General features: G+C 38.2%; 3 protein-coding genes across 10 annotated transcripts; all 3 read left to right on the top strand.

The window, feature by feature from the left end:
- The first annotated feature begins 867 nt into the window (after positions 1-867).
- On the top strand, positions 868-4788 carry LOC135623462 (WUSCHEL-related homeobox 8-like). Its single transcript, XM_065126463.1, has 3 exons — positions 868-1558; positions 3861-4376; positions 4450-4788. Exons 1-3 carry the CDS (start codon positions 1267-1269, stop codon positions 4530-4532), a joined length of 891 nt encoding a protein of 296 aa, XP_064982535.1. The 5' UTR covers positions 868-1266; the 3' UTR covers positions 4533-4788.
- Positions 4789-5672: 884 nt separating this feature from the next.
- Positions 5673-7595, top strand: LOC135583632 (uncharacterized). Of its 3 annotated transcripts, none has more exons than XM_065126444.1 (2): positions 5673-5801; positions 6073-7595. In XM_065126444.1, the coding sequence occupies exon 2, from the start codon at positions 6269-6271 to the stop codon at positions 7274-7276; it is 1008 nt and encodes a 335-aa protein (XP_064982516.1). In that variant the 5' UTR covers positions 5673-5801; positions 6073-6268; the 3' UTR covers positions 7277-7595. The 3 variants fall into 3 exon arrangements, with proteins under 3 accessions (XP_064982516.1, XP_064982525.1, XP_064982522.1); XM_065126453.1 differs by having other exon boundaries at positions 5682-5801; positions 6149-7595; XM_065126450.1 differs by having other exon boundaries at positions 5682-5801; positions 5896-7595.
- Positions 7596-8923: 1328 nt separating this feature from the next.
- LOC135586053 (uncharacterized protein At5g43822-like) lies at positions 8924-15707 on the top strand. Of its 6 annotated transcripts, XR_010491393.1 has the most exons (9): positions 9313-9485; positions 11506-11670; positions 12272-12390; positions 13340-13516; positions 14221-14268; positions 14349-14426; positions 14552-14633; positions 15208-15272; positions 15376-15707. XR_010491393.1 is itself a non-coding variant. In XM_065126418.1 (7 exons), the coding sequence occupies exons 2-7, from the start codon at positions 11539-11541 to the stop codon at positions 15417-15419; spliced, it is 585 nt and encodes a 194-aa protein (XP_064982490.1). In that variant the 5' UTR covers positions 8924-9112; positions 11506-11538; the 3' UTR covers positions 15420-15707. The 6 variants fall into 6 exon arrangements, 4 of the variants coding, with proteins under 4 accessions (XP_064982490.1, XP_064982486.1, XP_064982500.1 ...); XR_010491396.1 differs by lacking the exon at positions 14552-14633; XM_065126418.1 differs by lacking the exons at positions 9313-9485; positions 14349-14426; positions 14552-14633 and adding an exon at positions 8924-9112.
- The last annotated feature ends 1576 nt before the right edge of the window (positions 15708-17283 follow it).

Genomic DNA, 17283 nt, shown 5'->3' with positions numbered 1-17283 from the left:
TGATATGCTTCTTCGATCCATGTTCATGTTGACTTCCCTCTCTCTCTCTCTCTCTCTCCTTCTGCGTCTCTTTTGAATGGCAGTTGAGACGAAGACCTTTTGTTCACCACAAAACATGCCATGATCAATAAATTGACCAAAGAAATCCTGTTCTTCAATGAATCAGCAAGAATCCTGAGCAATCAAGAGTTCCCCATTTACCTCCCATCTAAACATCAACAATATCTCTTTTTCAAAAAGTTGTGATTAAAATGGAAAGATTTATTTATTTTTTTATTTTGTTCCTCTAAATTACTTTACAATTATTATAATTTTATTAATAATATTTAATAAAAATATTTTGATTGGATAATCAATAATCTCATAAATTTAATCATGTATTTGGGTTCACTTTCGGGTGCTGTAGTCTAACTAAACTTGCTTGCAAAAACGATGTTTGAGTTTAATATAAATTAAATCCTTTTCTAATATGATGGTCTTCCAATTCAGAATATTTATCATCATAATAAAATATATTATGAGTTCAAAATTTATATTTATTATTCTCTCTTTTATTTTGTATTTAATTAATATATATTTAGTATCTCTCTCTATAATCAGTGTCGAGGCATCCAAGAAAGTTCCTCATGATATTTATGTTATTTTTTAAAAGGATTTACAGGTGAAATTTCATAAATTTATTCGCCTAATCCTTAAAAGCATATTTAATGTGATCTTTCGTTAAAATCTGATCTATCATATTTATACTCATATAAATGGCAACATAATTATATATATATATATATATATATATATATATATTATTATTATTACCGTGAATCCCACAGTGGAAAGCTTTGAACCCATAGAGGGAGTTGGCGAGTCTGTGGCAGTGAGAGCAGAGCATTCCATCGCATCACCTTATTAACACAAGATGATGATACGAGCGTTCTCGCCACCCACAGGCCGCACCACCGCCCCTTCCTTTCTTACCTTTCATTGGCTTTCCCTTCTCTCTCTCCTCCCTGTATTTTCCATCTGTGTCCGCAGCGTGGAATGCTACTAGACGAAAAGAGGCGTCGGCGATCGCGCACGAATCTTCACGAGGGCGCGCCCGACCCCGCGAGGTTCTTTACTTTTTCTCCTACTCCGGTGCTTCCTGACTACTCCAAGTCGCCGCTTGTTGCCTCTTTGAGCGAATAACAACAGAGCAATGCGTGGTTAAGCGTCCGAACCAATAAAGGTAGGATCTTGACGAGGGAGAGACCGGATGGAGAGGGAGATGGGATGCTGAAAGCCGGGATCTTGATGGAGGAGACCCCAAGAATGCAGTGGGAAAAGCCTTCTGGCGGTGGTGGTGATGATGAGAGGAACGATGATGTAAGGGAAGGGAGAGGAAGAGGAGTAGGAGAAGCGGGAGCTGAAGGGGAAGGGGTTGGAGAAGGGATTCTCTGCGTGAAGGTGATGACGGACGAGCAGATGGAGGTCCTCCGCCGTCAGATTGCTGTCTATTCCACCATATGCGAGAAGCTTGTCGAGATGCACAAGGCCATCACTGCCCATCACGACTCCCTCGCAGGTGAGCGATTTCTTCCCCTTCCTCCTCTTGAAACAGAAAGTAATTTTGTGTCTTCAACTTGAGGCCTTTTAGGAATGTTTCGAAGAGGGATTTAATGCCAGCAAATCATGATCTACCTTCGTCGCTTGTCATTCCATATGCTAAGTTTGGAGTCGTCGTTTCGACCGAGAACTGCTCTTTCTGTCCTTTGCTATAACCCCTTGCTTTGTTTCTATTTGGTAAAATGCCAACTCTAATTTATGTTCGTCTCAAGGACATTTAATGATGCTGAGATTAATAATTGTTCTTCCATGTTGCTGCAAACCTAGTGCCAAGTTGTTTGGCATTATGAGTTCCTTTTTTCCCACCAGTTGCATGCATTAATGATGATTGTACAGTATAGCCATCTTAGATCACGTGATACATTTATTGTTATGCTATCGTTTTCTGCTAATTATGTTGTATTGAATTTATCATCTTTCTCCTGTGGAATATGTTTTCCTTGGGAGGTTGTTGTTGGGCAGATAGGCCATTAGTTCAACCCATAGTGGGCTTTAATAACTCATAGCCCACAGCTATTAAAACCCCTTCTCTTTTAACCTAAATTTTAACTCCTTTAACCAAGATGTGTGGCGGCTAGGGTAGAAAAAGGGGACAGCGGTGACCGTGAAAAAGAGAGAAGCAACAGTGACAATTGAGGACAGAAAAACAAGAGAAGAAGGAAATGAAAGAAGATAAGAACAACACATAGGCTAATCTCAATCATCCAGACAGTGTTCTCATCTCAAGTTAGATCAAATTTACAGTGTATTTTTACTGTGATCATTTAGGGAGATTTTAGATATTGTGCATAGTAACGTAATCCTTGTATCTCAGTTATTCTCTTGTGATTGTTGCTTGGGTTTTGGACAATAGACTTTGAGATTTGTATATTCATTATTCTTATAATGAATTTTCTTTGGTTTACCTCATGATTAAAATATTTAAAGGTAAGACTATGTACGTTGACCCTCCTTAGACAAAAAAAAGTTTTAGTGAGCAAGGCAACTATATATACTGAGGTCATAGTTCTTTCTTTGTGTGAGGATTTGATTTGTCATTATGCTGTCTCTGATATGGAGGAATGTGAAGTAGAAATTTACATGCATATCTCTGGTTGTGATTTTAGACTTCTATATTCAAATGCTTCAAGAAGCAACAGAACACACCCAGTGATTGATACTGTGGTGTGTATGACACAGTGTCTTCAAACTTAATGATGAGAAATGTAATTAGCCGTGAAAATTATGAGCAAGACTATCTCTTTAGCAGAAACTGATGGGATATTGGTGAAACAATATTCTGATTTTATGCAGGTTAAAGAACATGTGGTTTTCTCATGCTTGAGAGATCTACCTTAAGTAATATGCCAATAGGTAGATTTGGTAATGGAGTTTGTGGCTAGATTGATCATGGATGTGTACAGTAAACATGCATTCTTACTTGCAGACTTGAGGAATACTTTAATGGCTATTTTTAAATTTGTCAATCATTCTTTCATCTGATTTGTCCGGTCCACCAGAATATTTATAAGACATAAAAGGACCGCTTGGTGTTGGAAATGTTCATACAGGAGCAAGAGACTTGATGTCTTCCCTTGTATTGTCCTTTTATAGTTAAATATAGGGAGAAAAAGAAAGGCTTGCACATGGTTTTGTTAATTTAAGAGAACATATGATAGAATTCCTAAAAATCTATGGTGAGTTTTAGAAAAGAAAGGAACATGTAATTGTCATTTTGATGTGATGTATCACTGGATGATATTTTCCAAGTCAAGCTACCGAGCTCGTCATGGAACCTCAAAGAAAAGTTCTGCATTTTAAGAGATGAAAAGGCATGGGTATTTGTTTGGTCTAATTTATACATGAAGCAGTGGGTTTTGATCTTCAGCCTATGCCTGTGTTTCACTTTTTTTTAAAACAATGATGCTAAACAAATTCTTTGGCACAAATTTGCAATTCATGAGACCAATAGACAAGTGTGGACTGTATCTTTCACCTATTTTAATTGTCATTATGAAGACAACTTTACAAAAATTAATCTGTGATAATCCATTCTCTTAAACTGATCTTGCACCTTATTCCAGAATATGGAAAAATCTCACTGCATATGTGTCCTCTCTTGTTGCCTGCAAAAGTTGCATGCATTTGACAACTACAACTCTTGACATGAATTTCTTTACCAGTAAGGAACCATGTTTGATGTCTTATAGTTTAAGATTGAGCAGAATAATGGCTCATAAATCTCTGTTATTTACTTACTCTATTCATCTTGGTTGTTTTAGCTTTAGGAATGAGGGTGGGAGGCATCTACAATGATCCCCTGATGGCATCTGGCAACAACAAAATTACTGGTAGACAACGGTGGACTCCAACGACTGTGCAGCTACAAATTCTTGAGGCTATGTTTAATCAAGACAACGGGATGCCAAGCAAGCAAAAGATAAAGGAGATAACTATTGAGCTCTCACAACATGGTCAGATCTCCGAATCTAATGTCACTAACTGGTTTCAGAATAGGAAGGCACGATCAAAGCGAAAGCAGATGGCTGCATTGCCAAGTAATACTGAATCTGAAACCCTGAACGAAAAGAAACCCAAGCCCAACCAAAACCATCATGATGATCTACCTATCAGCATTGACAATAATCCCATTCGTGATATGCAAATAAACACTGAAATCCATTCATTAGAATGGGAGCCAAATCAAGCACATGGCATACACTTGTCAAATGACAGTTCAAAGTCTTCCAGCGGTTCGGGCCACACGACCTTCTATGATAACATTTTATCCACCCCAAGTATGTCTTTGAATTTTCTCTTTTCCTGTCCAATGCAAATATTTATATCGTCTCTTTGATTTGTTGAACACAGGATATGACCACTTGATGGAGAAGTTTGACGTTCGATATTTTAGCCCTTACCATGCAGAAGAAAGCTATGACATCATGGGTTGACATTACTTGAGTTTGAGCCGGTGGTCACTTGATGATGGCTAATAAATTGTATTTAAAGTTTTAAAAAACCGTGAAATTTAGTTTGTGGGATTTTTGATATTCTTCTTCACCAGAGGGTGCTTTCCGGACAGAATATGCTCTTCTTTTATCATCTTTTTGAAAGTTTTATGCTTCTTTCTTACAGCAAATACTAAAAACAGTGCTGTATGTGAACTTTTAGTCATGTTTGATGGTCTTACTGTTCCTGTTCAGTTTATATCAGACTCAGAACCTTGGACAAACTTGTAGCGCAGGTTCCTTTCTACCAATCAAGATGCAACCTACCCTGGCTTAAAACAGGTTTCGTTTGCAATTAGATCCAAGAGAACTAGAGATTGTTTTGCTGCATGATGTTGAGCTTGAAGTGGATAAGAGCTAAAGGATGCGTGTTGGTCTCTATGTTCTGAACTGTGAACAGAATGGAAGGAAGCTTATGTCACAATCTCCTTGACAAGCTAGTTTTGGGAGTCAGGTTGCTTGGTCAGCACAACAAGTAGCAAGATCATGAGATCAGGTCAAGCTAGTTTTTTTAACTACTATCATTTTGTCTAAGACAGTAAGTCAATAGATGTGACATGATCTATATTTTTAACAGTCACATATTTGCATGCATTTTAAAGGTTGTTTATTATCTTTTAATTGAGTTTTAGACGACATAAAATAATAAAAAAAATAACATAATTAATCAGTCCAATTCGAATAGACATGTCCATTAGTTTTGATTGAACTGGAATCAATGCTTGGCACAAAAAATTTTAGTGCTTGTACAAACATTTCAGTCAGCAACTCATGATGTAGAACATGAAGTACAGATGCTGTGTAAGAATCCAAGCTCATTAGTTCTACTTCTTCTGGACTCTGGCGAACTCAGGTCTGACCGAAACTCAATCAATTAACATCAGAAATAGCAGCTTTTACCTGCGAGCCCCTCTCGATGACTTCACACGAACAATTACAGCGTACCTCGAAACACGAGGGGCGGTCCCGTAATTTTGTCTTGTCTGGAACAGAACTCGTTGGTCGCGTGAGATATATATATATATATATATATATATATATATATATATATATATATATATATATATAGATATATATGTATATCCTGTAACCCTCGGCCTCGCCCCTGCCTCCTCCTGGGTTTTGCGCGGAAAAGATTTCGTCTTTGGTCGAAGCCCTCCATCGAATTCCCACGCGGCGCCGGAACCCTAATCGCCGCTTCCGAGAAACCAGGTATCGTGATCTCGATCCCTGTGTCTATCTCGTTACCTTTGATGCGATTATCGGCGTCTGAAATTTGTGAATTTGTTGTAACCCTCGCCTCAAGCTGCGATCTTGGGATCTGGTTTGATGTGCTCCTCCCTATAAATTGACGTTTCCGGAACCCATACTAGTTAAATGTTCCTCCCTTGATTTCATTGTTTCTTCTCCGATGAAGACGCCGTTGAGTTGTATCCTGGAATTTAAAGCTCATTGATGTTGTTTCTGTTGTTTTCGTTGATAGATGGGTTCTTGTGATTGACCTATGCGATATAGTGGGTTGTTTCCGGAGACCTAAATTGTGGTAGACTGTAATCTAGGTCTCTGTAAGTGATGGATATGATCGGAACAAATTCATGACATGGATCGATCAAGATTGAATCTTTTATGCAAAAGGAAAACGGTAGCGACATCCTTGCGTTCTACTTAGGGGTGACTAGATGGAATCGTTCGATGTTAACACCCATCTGCCTCCTCGGAAACGCCTGCTTGCGGAACTGAAGAGGGAGAATTCCGATTTTGATTTCTTGCCCCCGGTGCCTTTCGTTTCTGGTGATCTTGGTGCCCGGCTTCGTGATGTTGTTAATTCTCCTAGTTCGACTCCAGAAGAGATTATTGAGGTTTCAAAGTCTGTAGCTTTGGCTGCCGCTGATGCTGCAGCGGCAGCAAGAAACATTGCAACCGAGAAAGAAGCTGCAGCTGCAAAGGCCAAAGCTGCTGCCAAGAGTGCACTACTGTTTCTGGACTCCATCACGACGAGTAGAAGATCCAGAAAGGGATGCTTGACCAAAGCCAAAGGGAGAAAGAAACAAATTCCCACAGAGCTTTTGGATAAGACTGGCCATCCTTCAGGGTCCCAGGAAACGGATGAGGAACTAGCCAGGAAATTGCATCGTGCGATGAATAGCTCACCTAGAATCTCAAATAATAAGCTAAAGAACATTCACAATTTTGGGAAAGAAGTTCTTTATGATGGTGGTGCTGTCTGTAACTTAAAATCACCTACTTTGCAAGAGGAGAACACTACGATGGGTAATAAATGTTTTAAAGATGCATCAGGAGAGAAGATTGTAGTTTGTTCTGAAGCTGACATGTCTGAAAGAGAGGATGAGGAATCCAATTACTGCATGGAGAAGCAACAAAAGGTGTCTAAGTTTAGAGTGACCGCAGGTGGTAGAAAAGTGAAAATTAAACAAAAGAAGTTGCTTTTGAATCAATATGATGTTAGAGACCAAGCAGAGCTAAACAAATTGCCATCCTATGCAAATTGTCATTCTTTCATGAGAAAATCAAAGTTGGACTCTTCAGAAAGTTATATGTCTTCAGATGATGCGAAGCCTTCTAATTATGGTGCCGTGTCAATGAAGATCACATCAGCATGGAAACCCAAGAAGATTAATGTGTCACAGTCTTCTTCTGATAGCAAGATTTTGCAAGCCTTGTGTTAAAAGTCCTCTGCTGTTGAGTAGTGGATGATAGCTTGGCCCCAATGGATAATGATTCTGGAGCTCAGTTTGGCATTATTGCCATTTGGATCCGATCATAAATTCCATTTGCATTCTGAACAGGGATTCGAAAAAGATTTTTTTGCAGAGTAGCTATTTGTTTTATGGTTTTGTGTCTACAAGGTGCTTGTTTCATATTCCATGTTTGGTAGTGGCTTGCTTTGGTCTGGTCTAGTGTGTCACTTGATGTATTACTTATCATACCTTTGTGTTACCCATATTTTTAATCATTAATAAGGCTATTGTTAATTGTTGATGGATATCATGCTAATTTTCATTTTCAATCTGGACACAGATTTAAAGGGGTTTTTCGCAGAATAGTCGTTTGTTCTATAGTTTTGTACTATTTGTACTACAAGGTGCTTGTTTGATATTCCATGTGAGATAGTGGCTTGGTTTGGTTTGTTCTAATGTGTCACTTGATGTATTACTTATCCTACCTTTGTGTTATCCGTATTTTTAATCATTAATAATGCTGCTGTTAATTATTAATGGATATCATGCTAATTTCATTTGCAATCTGAACAGGGATTGAAGGAGATTTCTTGCAGTATAGTTGTTTGTGGTTTTGTTCTACGAGGTGCTTAATTCACATTCCATGCTCGGTAGTGTTCTGCTTTGGTTTGTTCTAATTTGTCACTTGATGAATTGATTACTTGATCTTTGTGTCACACATATTTCTAGACACTAATAAGGCTAATGTTAGTTATTAATGGATATCATGCTAACTTCATTCCATGTATGATGTAGTGTGTGCTTTACACAGGGTGGAATTTAGTTACAAGAACATCTATGAATAGAAAGCTGAATTCCATAGAAACTTGCTTTTGGCTGTGGTATCTGTTTGGTGCATTAAACATGTCATATCGAGAAACAATGAAGACCTGGATTAGGCAAAGCCAATTGCATCGAGATGTGTGCCACGAGGTCATCTTCTACAGCTTTGTATTTAGGGGTTTGATCATATATAGGTTTTATTTTTCTTAGAAGATAAGATTCAAGTTCAAGTTCTCATCATAAGCCGTCAAAGTTTTTATTTATCAATTAAATTAACTGATATATTAAAATAATATATAAATACAAGCATAATTAAATCAATGGCAAGTCAAATTATAGTCGATTAGTAATGTGATAACTTTCATGTGAAGTAATATTTAGAAAGGCTTACATGGAAGTAGATATGCAAATCGAATGATATGTATGTGGTGTGAGGTAAGGTTTGATACGAGTGAGTGATGTATATTAATCCAATAGAAGATCGATATGGATGATATATTGCATCAATAATATGACTTGATATAATTTGATATATATCGTATCAATAATTAATTTATATATCGATATGGATCGATACCATCAACCGTGCTGTGAGACCGTTTCCCTTGCAAGCTGATGGCATTCGCAGAAACATTTAGTGACCGGATCTGCATCTATATTGGACTGGCTCGGCCCCAATTGCCATTGTACTGAATCAGAAACGGCCCTTTCACAATGCTGAACCGAACACGTGGACTTTCTCGCATCCTGAAAGGCACGCGTCTTATAAACCTTGTGCCTCTCGTCTTGGCCGCCCCCAGCCTCCGCCACCGCCTTTGTGGGTGGGCAACTTAATATTCGACGTCGATTTTCCACCGCAGCCAAGACGACGACTACCGACGCCTTTCTTCTCTTCCCTGACGCCGAGAGTCACCCTTGCGCCAGTTATTTGATTGGTGGGCATACCTTCTCCACCGTTGCTGCTCCACTTGTCGTCGGCCGGCCGGTTGTCGGGCCGTTCCTGTAAGGATCATCCATGTTGTCCCCGATTTTCCTCTTTTAGCATCTTTATTGCTGCTCGTTGCTGCTTTTGCTTTTGTTGTCTAGAAGCAAGCTGCTGCTGCAACCTGTTGTTTCCTCATTGGTCGGTTAGGATTTAGACGGGCGCCTTATGCCTGGGCCAATTTTAAAGGCTAATTAAAATTGACTCGGCTTGAGTTGAACGTAACTGTTTCAATCGGTTCGACCAAGCCAAGTCCCATACCCTACACCGGCGCCGCGGGCTCTCTGGCGAGAGAAACCCTATTCAGGATCCCTCCGCTTCTCGTCGCCGCCTCCTCTTCAACGATGTTCCGGTCGCTCCTCCCCACATTTGTGCACAAGGCGGCCCTCGGTGGTACCTCCTCCTTCTTCCTGCTGCTGTCTCTCTCCGCCCATCGCCCCCTGCCAAGCGTCCCCGACAGCCGGCCTCCCCCTTCCCTCCTCCTCCTCCTCCTCCTCCTCCTCCATGCTTCTCCCCCTACCCCGTCTATTCCCCTCTCGCTATCGCCCTCGCTCGTTCTCCTTCTCATGCACCACCCCCCACAAAGCCTTCCTGACAGCCCCCTCGCTCTCTCTCCTCCTCCTTGTCTTCCTTCCCCATGCTTCTCACCCTGAACAGCCCTCTGCTGCAATCAGACCGCGGCTGAAATCCTCACCCCCTTCTCTGCTTCTCCTCAACAAATCTGCCGAGCTCGCTTTTCTCCAATATTTCTCTCTCTCCCCGACAGCCTCATATGATCTCACTTGAATTTAAAAGTAACTTTATGTAGTAGTAATAGTTATTTTTTGTTAATAATTACTTATGAATTGTTTAAAGGATTGAATTTGTCATTCTTAGTATTTTGGAGTGTCACTGCAGTTTTAACATCTTGAATCATGACAAATATAGTTTTAGGATTGTTATTCCTGTTGCTAGAGTAGATTTGGACAATGTTGTATTTTAGTGTTTTTAGTGATTTAAAGGGGTGCTCGAGCACTTGCATAGGCACTCGAGCAAGGCGATGCCCGAGCGCCTCATATAAGGGCCAGGCGACGCGCTTCAATAAGGTGCCGCTTGGGCACTCGCCCAAGCCTAGGCGTCGGGTGCTTCGGGCGAGTGCGCAGTTGATATAAGGTAACCGGGTTCAGTTAAATGTGTATTAGTTGGTTCGATTGAACCAACTAACGCACATAGTTACCTCAAAACCTGCTCGTGACCCTGACTCCTAACCCTAGCATGTGCTTTCTCCCTCCACCTTTGTCGTCAATGATTTCTCCCTCTGCGTCCGCCGCCCACAATTTCTCCCTCTGCCTCCGTCACCGACGATTTCTCTTGCTGCCTCTGAGTCTTCATCTGTCGCCGGCTGAGTCTCCTCAGCTTCCACTACTGTCCGTCGTCTGTCGTTATTGTCCGCTACCGTCGTTGCTGTCCGTTGCCACGGCTGTTGTCCATTGTTTCTCTTCTGAGTTCTGACTTCTCACTATCGGTTTCACTAGGTGATATTTTTTATCCCTTTTAATAGTTATACTCTTCCCTTTTAACTATTGTTAACAATAAATAATATACTATTAACAGTAGATTATTTATTAATGTACAAAATAATTTTTATTTATTAGATTAATAATCTTATATATTTTTTATATTTTAATATTTTAGAGTGTCTCGCTTCTCTCGGTGCTCGCCTAGCGTTTCGGGCGTTTTGGGATCTTAGTGTCTTTTGGTGCCTAATGTTTTTTAAATTACTAAGTGTTTTATAGATAGTTAAATGAATTTACTTCGATGATTTGGTGATCATATTTTGAATATGAAATAATATAAAACTCATGTATTGTTTAATTTTTATTTTGATGATTATTTTTCTTTCCTAAATATATATTTTTATAATTTTTATATTGGTGAGTGCTTCACTTTGTTCAGATGAGCGCATAGTGCCTCAGGCATTTTGGAACCTGAGTATATTTTAGTGCCTATCGTTCAAAATGTGTCATCCTATTATTCCTATATATGCAAAACTTGGGCATTAGTTTTGCAATTAATATGGATCTTTTCTCTTTTGGAAAAGCAATCACACTTGTTTTGCATGAACCACAGTTGAATTACAAGTAACCAGAAGGTCACTAGCTGAAAGATGTCGAAATTAATATTAAATCTAGATAATCTTTGATCAACTTGCTTATTGTTTTGTGTTATGTATATTATACATCAATAAGATTGATTTGGCACAATGTAATTTTTTAATTATGATGTCACCTGACTCTCACGCAATGCACCAAATTGTGGCACTGTAATTGATCATGTGTTGGGTGAGGATGTTCTAATTTCAAATACATTTTTTATTTGCCTAATCTGAATATTTGATGGAGAGTATAACCTTAAACCCTTTATCATATCACAGACCCTTAAGGAAACCTCAAGATCTGTGGAAAAAATGGAGACAATGGTGAGGAAGCTTCAACAGAAGTACAAAAAGGCAAGGGAGGATATGGAAAAGTGGGATGAGCTCCAATCCCGATTGCTCTCACTCTTCAAGAGTGCCACATCCATCATCAATAGACTACAGGTTGAGTTCTTTCTTTGACCTCTTTTTTCTCTTTATTTTATTTACTTCATTACTACCACTGATGTTGCTTCTTGTTCTATATTGATTTGGTTATTTCGTTCACTGCCTTCATTTCTACCAATAAGGTTGCTTCTTTCTCTTTTCCAGAAGAAATGACTTTTTTCCCCAACACGAAGGGAGGATTTGGTTTTTATATGTAGGGTTGTTACTATGTATTCTTTGCTTGAGTTTACCTGATCTATCCAATTTGTAGAGTGACTAACTTAACAGATGATACTGCTGATGAACAATGCATTTTGGTCCTTTTATGATTTTATCACATTTAACCTTTAGTAAGTCCCGAAGATAAGATTGATGGTATTGTTTGACTTCTGACTACTTCAAATTTCACATTTGTTTGAGCATATAGGATTGTATCCATATAGATTAATTCATTATGATCTGGCATATCTAGTTATCTTCGGCTACTATACAAGTTTGATTTTATTTTTGTCACAAAACTGCTGCATGGTACAATGAACCATGGATAGAAAATCTCCTAAAAATTATTTAGGAGTTCCTAATCATAATTTAGTATCCTTATCTCTGTTCTTTTAGCTAGGTGCTTGCAGAGGCTAAAAATTATGGTGTGTTGAGGAGCATATCTGGCATTAGAGAAGCACTTTTGGGGAAGCAAATGGAAACCCTGGAAATGATCTTTCGTTCCATGAGAGAGACAATGTAAGCTGTTCCACTGAGGTGAAACATCATGTTCAAATTGTGATATAAGATAGTGTGTCTAACACATGATATAGGTTTTCTCCCATGTTGAAGTACTACAGCTGTTGTTGCCATTTGATATAGTTCATTTAAATAGCAAAGTGTTACAAGAGACGTTGCCTACTTATATTAAAAAAATACTCTGATGACATTTTGGTTGTCAATGTTGCCTAGAAAATTCATTTAGCATGTCCTTTTGGAGAAGGCAAAAAGGAAATATAGTAGTCTGCAACCAGGTTACCAGTTACAGCAATTGAATCCTAGGTAATGGTAATTTCTCCATTACCATAACACAAACAACTGTAGTCACAATGTATTTTAGTTGAGTTGAAGATGTTCCTTTGATGTACTTAGCATTCAGAAACAACAACTGCCTCTGGTAATCTTAGTCTAACTGATGTTATATGTCCTGCAAAATGATAACAAGCAATTTAATTTCTGAAGTTCTTAGGACTCTATAGATGGTTCATGTTTTAAGAAATGAGAATAAGATTGAAAAGATCAGCTTGAAAACTCATCCAGCATTTGACATAGTTTTTGGCTGGTTGTCACTGGCCTAACATAACCTTTCATTTTTTTCATCCGGGTTTGGGACCGGCATTGGTGGTGTTTTCTGCTTAATTAGATAAAGTAATTTATTTTATTCATTCTTCTTTAATTGTTAGACTAAGTATGAAGAGTCTAGTTGTGCACCTCTAATGAAAATTTCAGTCATACTATTGACCTGGAGCAGAAGTTAGCACTTGAAATAACCATTTACTTGGGAGTCAATTGTTGATATACTATTGTGAGTTGTGTGTTTGGTTGGAGCAACTGCAAAAATTCTGAATGTCACTTGTGTGACAGTCATCTTTGAACAATTAGATTCAGTTTTTTGTCTTTTGGGTTAACCTTCGTTATGAAAAATCAGGAAAGAGTTTCGTGGCATTGTCTTGTCTCTTGAGAAGATTGCAAGGGATGCATGGCAACTGGTGAAAGGAGGATCAGCCCAAACTTCTAAGCAGATGAAAGTGCAGATTGGACTCTGGCCAAATATTACATATTGCTTAGGTGGGCTTAGGTCAATTTATGAGATGCACCAATCTGAGTAAGAGCTTTTCTTGGCTAATCATGTTTCCTTGGATATTTTACTTTGTACATTTTGAAAGAGATGTAGATTTAATAAAGCTACTTAGGCTGTTACCTGTTCCTAATGTCGGAGATGTCTGAATCAAAATTTTGGATTATAGCATTGTTTATGAATGGTAATTAATTGGAGGATTTGAGCTTGCAAAGCAGTTCTTCTCCCATGATAATTTATTTTGATTTTTCACCAAGTAACCAACATTATTCATCAAAGGCTGGAGCCATATTTCTATCTTTGATAAAGATAAAAGCCTTTTTCTTCTGTTCATTCTTTTCTTTCCTGAGAAACCAGAAATGTTGGTAACTTGACAAGCTTCCGGCCATGTGAACCACTTTGGTAAGATGGAATTTTTTTTTGAAACAAAAGCAGCTATTAAAAAAGTGAAATGAAGAAAGTGAGAAGCTCGTTTTAAATAACAGAGCCGGGTAAGATGGAGTTACCATGTGTATGAAATGAAGAAAGTGATCCAATATTTGATTTCTTCATTTATGGCCAATTTAAAATCATTCAATAACTTCTGCTGATTCATCATATAAAATGTGAAGCTCATGTCTCTTTTCTGTTAGGTACCAGATAGATCTAATTACTTTCATAGGTTTATTTCTGTTCTCTTTTTTCTTGGTAGTTTTTAGCTAATGGGGCTACAATGGATTTGCATTTCTCAGGTATATTCTTAAATTATCAGTGGTATCCTCCTTGACATGGAAGTGTAGGTAAGTTGAACAGCCTTGTTGTTTTACTTGGATTTGATGCAAACATTAAAAGATGTGGAGGTAACTTTGGCTTAAAACAGATATGGATGATTACCATGCTCAGCATATTAGCAATTTGAACTGCATTCATTATGGAGACCAAACCAGTGTGAAATTGAGTAAGTTGTAAACATATCTGAGACTCGTCTTCTCAAGATAATGATAGTGCATGTTAGTAAATCTTGATATAGTAGTCAAATTGTGCCATTCATGGATGCCTGTTTATTATCCTTGCACTGTTCAGAATGGTGGAAGGAGCAACGATCATAAAGGGGTTAGAACTCCCATGATCATGAAGTACCTGGCATGCTTGTTTTATTTGAAAGGTGATTCTGATACCTGGGAAACATTGTTGTTATAAAGTCATGTTTCTGTCCATTATTTTTCACTTCTGCTGCCCTCAACAGTTCTTTCCACAATACAGCCACCCCGGCTTCAAATTCGGCGGTTCCGGTTTTGTTGAATTTGGAATCGAAACCAAACCGGTTCTAGGAGATTCGGTTCCGGTTCAGAAACCGAAGATTTAGGTTTCGAATCGGAATTTTTATTTTTTTCAAAATGTCGCTCTAATTAGTCATTTATTAAATTGTCAGAAGGGGTAGATTCGTCATCTATAGGGGCATTTAGATTTTTCAATTTTTTGATCAGTTTGGAACTAAACCGAAACTTAGTTCCAGTTGTAGATTCCAATAATCAGAATCAGAACCTTGTTTTGGTTTGGTTCGAAACCTTCGAATCATTGATCTAGTTCGGTTCTGATTCTTGATCAGTTCGGTTCCGGTTTGAACCGTGGTTGGATCTACCAACATATAAGGATATGGAGAGAGAGAAAATTAAGAATCCAAACAGCTCCTGATATTTATGCATTCTCCCTGACACCTGTGTTGTTTTCCTATACAGTCCCACTGATGCTGCTGCATTTGGTCAGCTTTTGGTGGATCAGCCCAATATCCCAAAAGATGAAGGTACGAGGCAATTTACCCTGTGAAAATGTACTCAAAAGCTTCTCAGTGAATTGGTATGGACTATGTAGGTGTTGGTTCTCATTGGTGTATCTTCTTGGTGCAGTGCAAGCTATCTATGACATAATATTTGCCGAGGAGATCTGCTGATTCCTCCTGTTTTCTGCCATCCCTGCACAATTTTATCTGCCGGCAGCTATGGTTGCATTTGGAGATGGACTAAATGCGTGCTTATGCTCAAACTGTGAGGGCGAAACTGACTGCAATGTTCTTCTGTTCTGTGTTGATGCTTAGAGTTTGAGACATCTTTACATATATATCATGTTATATAACAGGAAGAATGTCCTCGAAATCTCAAACTCGTTTGTGTCAAAAACTGCATCAAGTTACACTGTGTCTTTTTCAAGTTTATTTGATTGATGAAACCTAATTCTTAGATGATTTCATAGTTAATGTGGTACCATTTCACTCTTCTTTCTCAGGTTGCTTCACTCGCCTACCTAGATATTTTGACCCGTCTAAATTTCTTGATCCGACAAAAATGCTAAATGCTTTCAGAAGTTGTAGTTTCTTTTTTCTGCAATCAAAACAAGGAGACTGGAGACAATTTCACAAGCTCGTAAAGGGCTGAGTGATGATAATGAATAGTTGAGTTCACTGAGCCATGGGATAACTTGTGGATTTGTCTTGCTGAGGCAATTGAACTACGAAGCAGTAATATAGAAAAGTGACTCATTATAATTCAAGATGGATGAAGGTGATAATTTGTTTTGTTGGTAAGACTTTATCAAATCATGGTAAGTTGCTAAGATCTTTTAAAAAGAAATTAAATATTATTGTCTTCTTCCTACTTTTCTTCCACCATTATCTAATAATATTAGTATAGAAAGAGATGTTAGCTTTGTTTTAACATCTCTTCCTCCGGTTGTCCTCCGTTAGAACACATTCTAAGTGTGATGCCTACAAACGAGAGTGAGTTCAGATAAAATCTTCTCTCTCTCTCCTTCCTGTCATTATCTAATATTAAAACAAAAAGAAACAAATGTTGCCTTGAATCTTAGAGCACTCCATGTGGCTGTCTTGCACAAGATTGGTTAACAGAGGTGAGGCTCAGGAGATGGGATCAAAAGACATCTCTTCCTCTAGCCTCCCATAAAAGTTTTCTGATCTAAAGGATTCTCCCTTATCCCAATGCTGAGCATCTTCTTCTTGCTGATAGTTCTTTAGTTTGTCTACTAGATTCACCGGACTGTCAACATAGCGATTCCATAGGAGGATAATTCTCAGTGGATGTTGTCTGAGTCTGTTAACAGAGGAATAATGTGGCGTTACAGAGTTTTTGTTATGAAACAGACAGGTGTTGTTTGGGATAATGTGTAGCTAAGAGGAAGAGAGTTTGACCATATGCAAAAGCACAAAAGGAGGATGAGTGTCAGATGGTCTGGGCTAAAGATTCTTGTTGGGAGAATTCTATTATGTTGCTGGGAGAATTCCATTGTCTCATGTCTGTGGATGAAAAATGCTGAGGAAGGTTGTTCTTTTTGTCATTGGAGGTTCATAAATTCCAACCACTCATCTCCGAGAATGATCTTAAACACAGGGCAAGATTTTGGAAAAGGTTGGATCGAGTCTGCTGTAGTGTGGATCGCACAGACATTTTCAGGTAAACATTTAAATGTTTGTAGACAAGGAAAACATTTATCCTAATCATAACTAGTCACCTGATAGCATAGTTAAAATAAAATAATCGATAATTAGGTCATATGAGCATTAGTTTAATATATAATATATATATATATATATATATTTTTTTTTTAAAAAAAATTATTGAATATTTTTTTTTGACTTAAATCTATAATAAAAATTTCATTAATTGTTTATTCGAAACTTTCATTTTCTACTTCATGAGTAACCAAAACGAGCGTTAAAAAGAATCATGTTACAAATTTTACTCGTTTTTAGTCTTTATCTAGATCAATCATGCTTCCAAACTCTCTTTAGCAACTACTGATCC

This window comes from Musa acuminata, chromosome BXJ1-3, assembly GCF_036884655.1.
Source record: "Musa acuminata AAA Group cultivar baxijiao chromosome BXJ1-3, Cavendish_Baxijiao_AAA, whole genome shotgun sequence".
In the NCBI taxonomy this organism is placed as follows: Eukaryota; Viridiplantae; Streptophyta; class Magnoliopsida; order Zingiberales; family Musaceae; genus Musa; species Musa acuminata.
Note: the sequence above shows the minus strand (reverse complement) of the source record. Positions and strands in the feature narration are given on the sequence as shown.

What these genes read in the sequence shown, in the direction of transcription:
- LOC135623462 (XM_065126463.1), top strand. Translation starts at nt 1,267, where the DNA reads ATGCTGAAAGCCGGGATCTTGATGGAGGAGACCCCAAGAATGCAGTGG. An exon ending in CCATCACGACTCCCTCGCAG is followed by an intron (nt 1,559 to 3,860) that starts GTGAGCGATTTC and finishes TGGTTGTTTTAG; the next exon opens with CTTTAGGAATGAGGGTGGGA. An exon ending in TAACATTTTATCCACCCCAA is followed by an intron (nt 4,377 to 4,449) that starts GTATGTCTTTGA and finishes TGTTGAACACAG; the next exon opens with GATATGACCACTTGATGGAG.
- LOC135583632 (XM_065126444.1), top strand. Translation starts at nt 6,269, where the DNA reads ATGGAATCGTTCGATGTTAACACCCATCTGCCTCCTCGGAAACGCCTG.
- LOC135586053 (XM_065126418.1), top strand. Translation starts at nt 11,539, where the DNA reads ATGGAGACAATGGTGAGGAAGCTTCAACAGAAGTACAAAAAGGCAAGG. An exon ending in CGTTCCATGAGAGAGACAAT is followed by an intron (nt 12,391 to 13,339) that starts GTAAGCTGTTCC and finishes ATGAAAAATCAG; the next exon opens with GAAAGAGTTTCGTGGCATTG. An exon ending in TATGAGATGCACCAATCTGA is followed by an intron (nt 13,517 to 14,220) that starts GTAAGAGCTTTT and finishes TGCATTTCTCAG; the next exon opens with GTATATTCTTAAATTATCAG.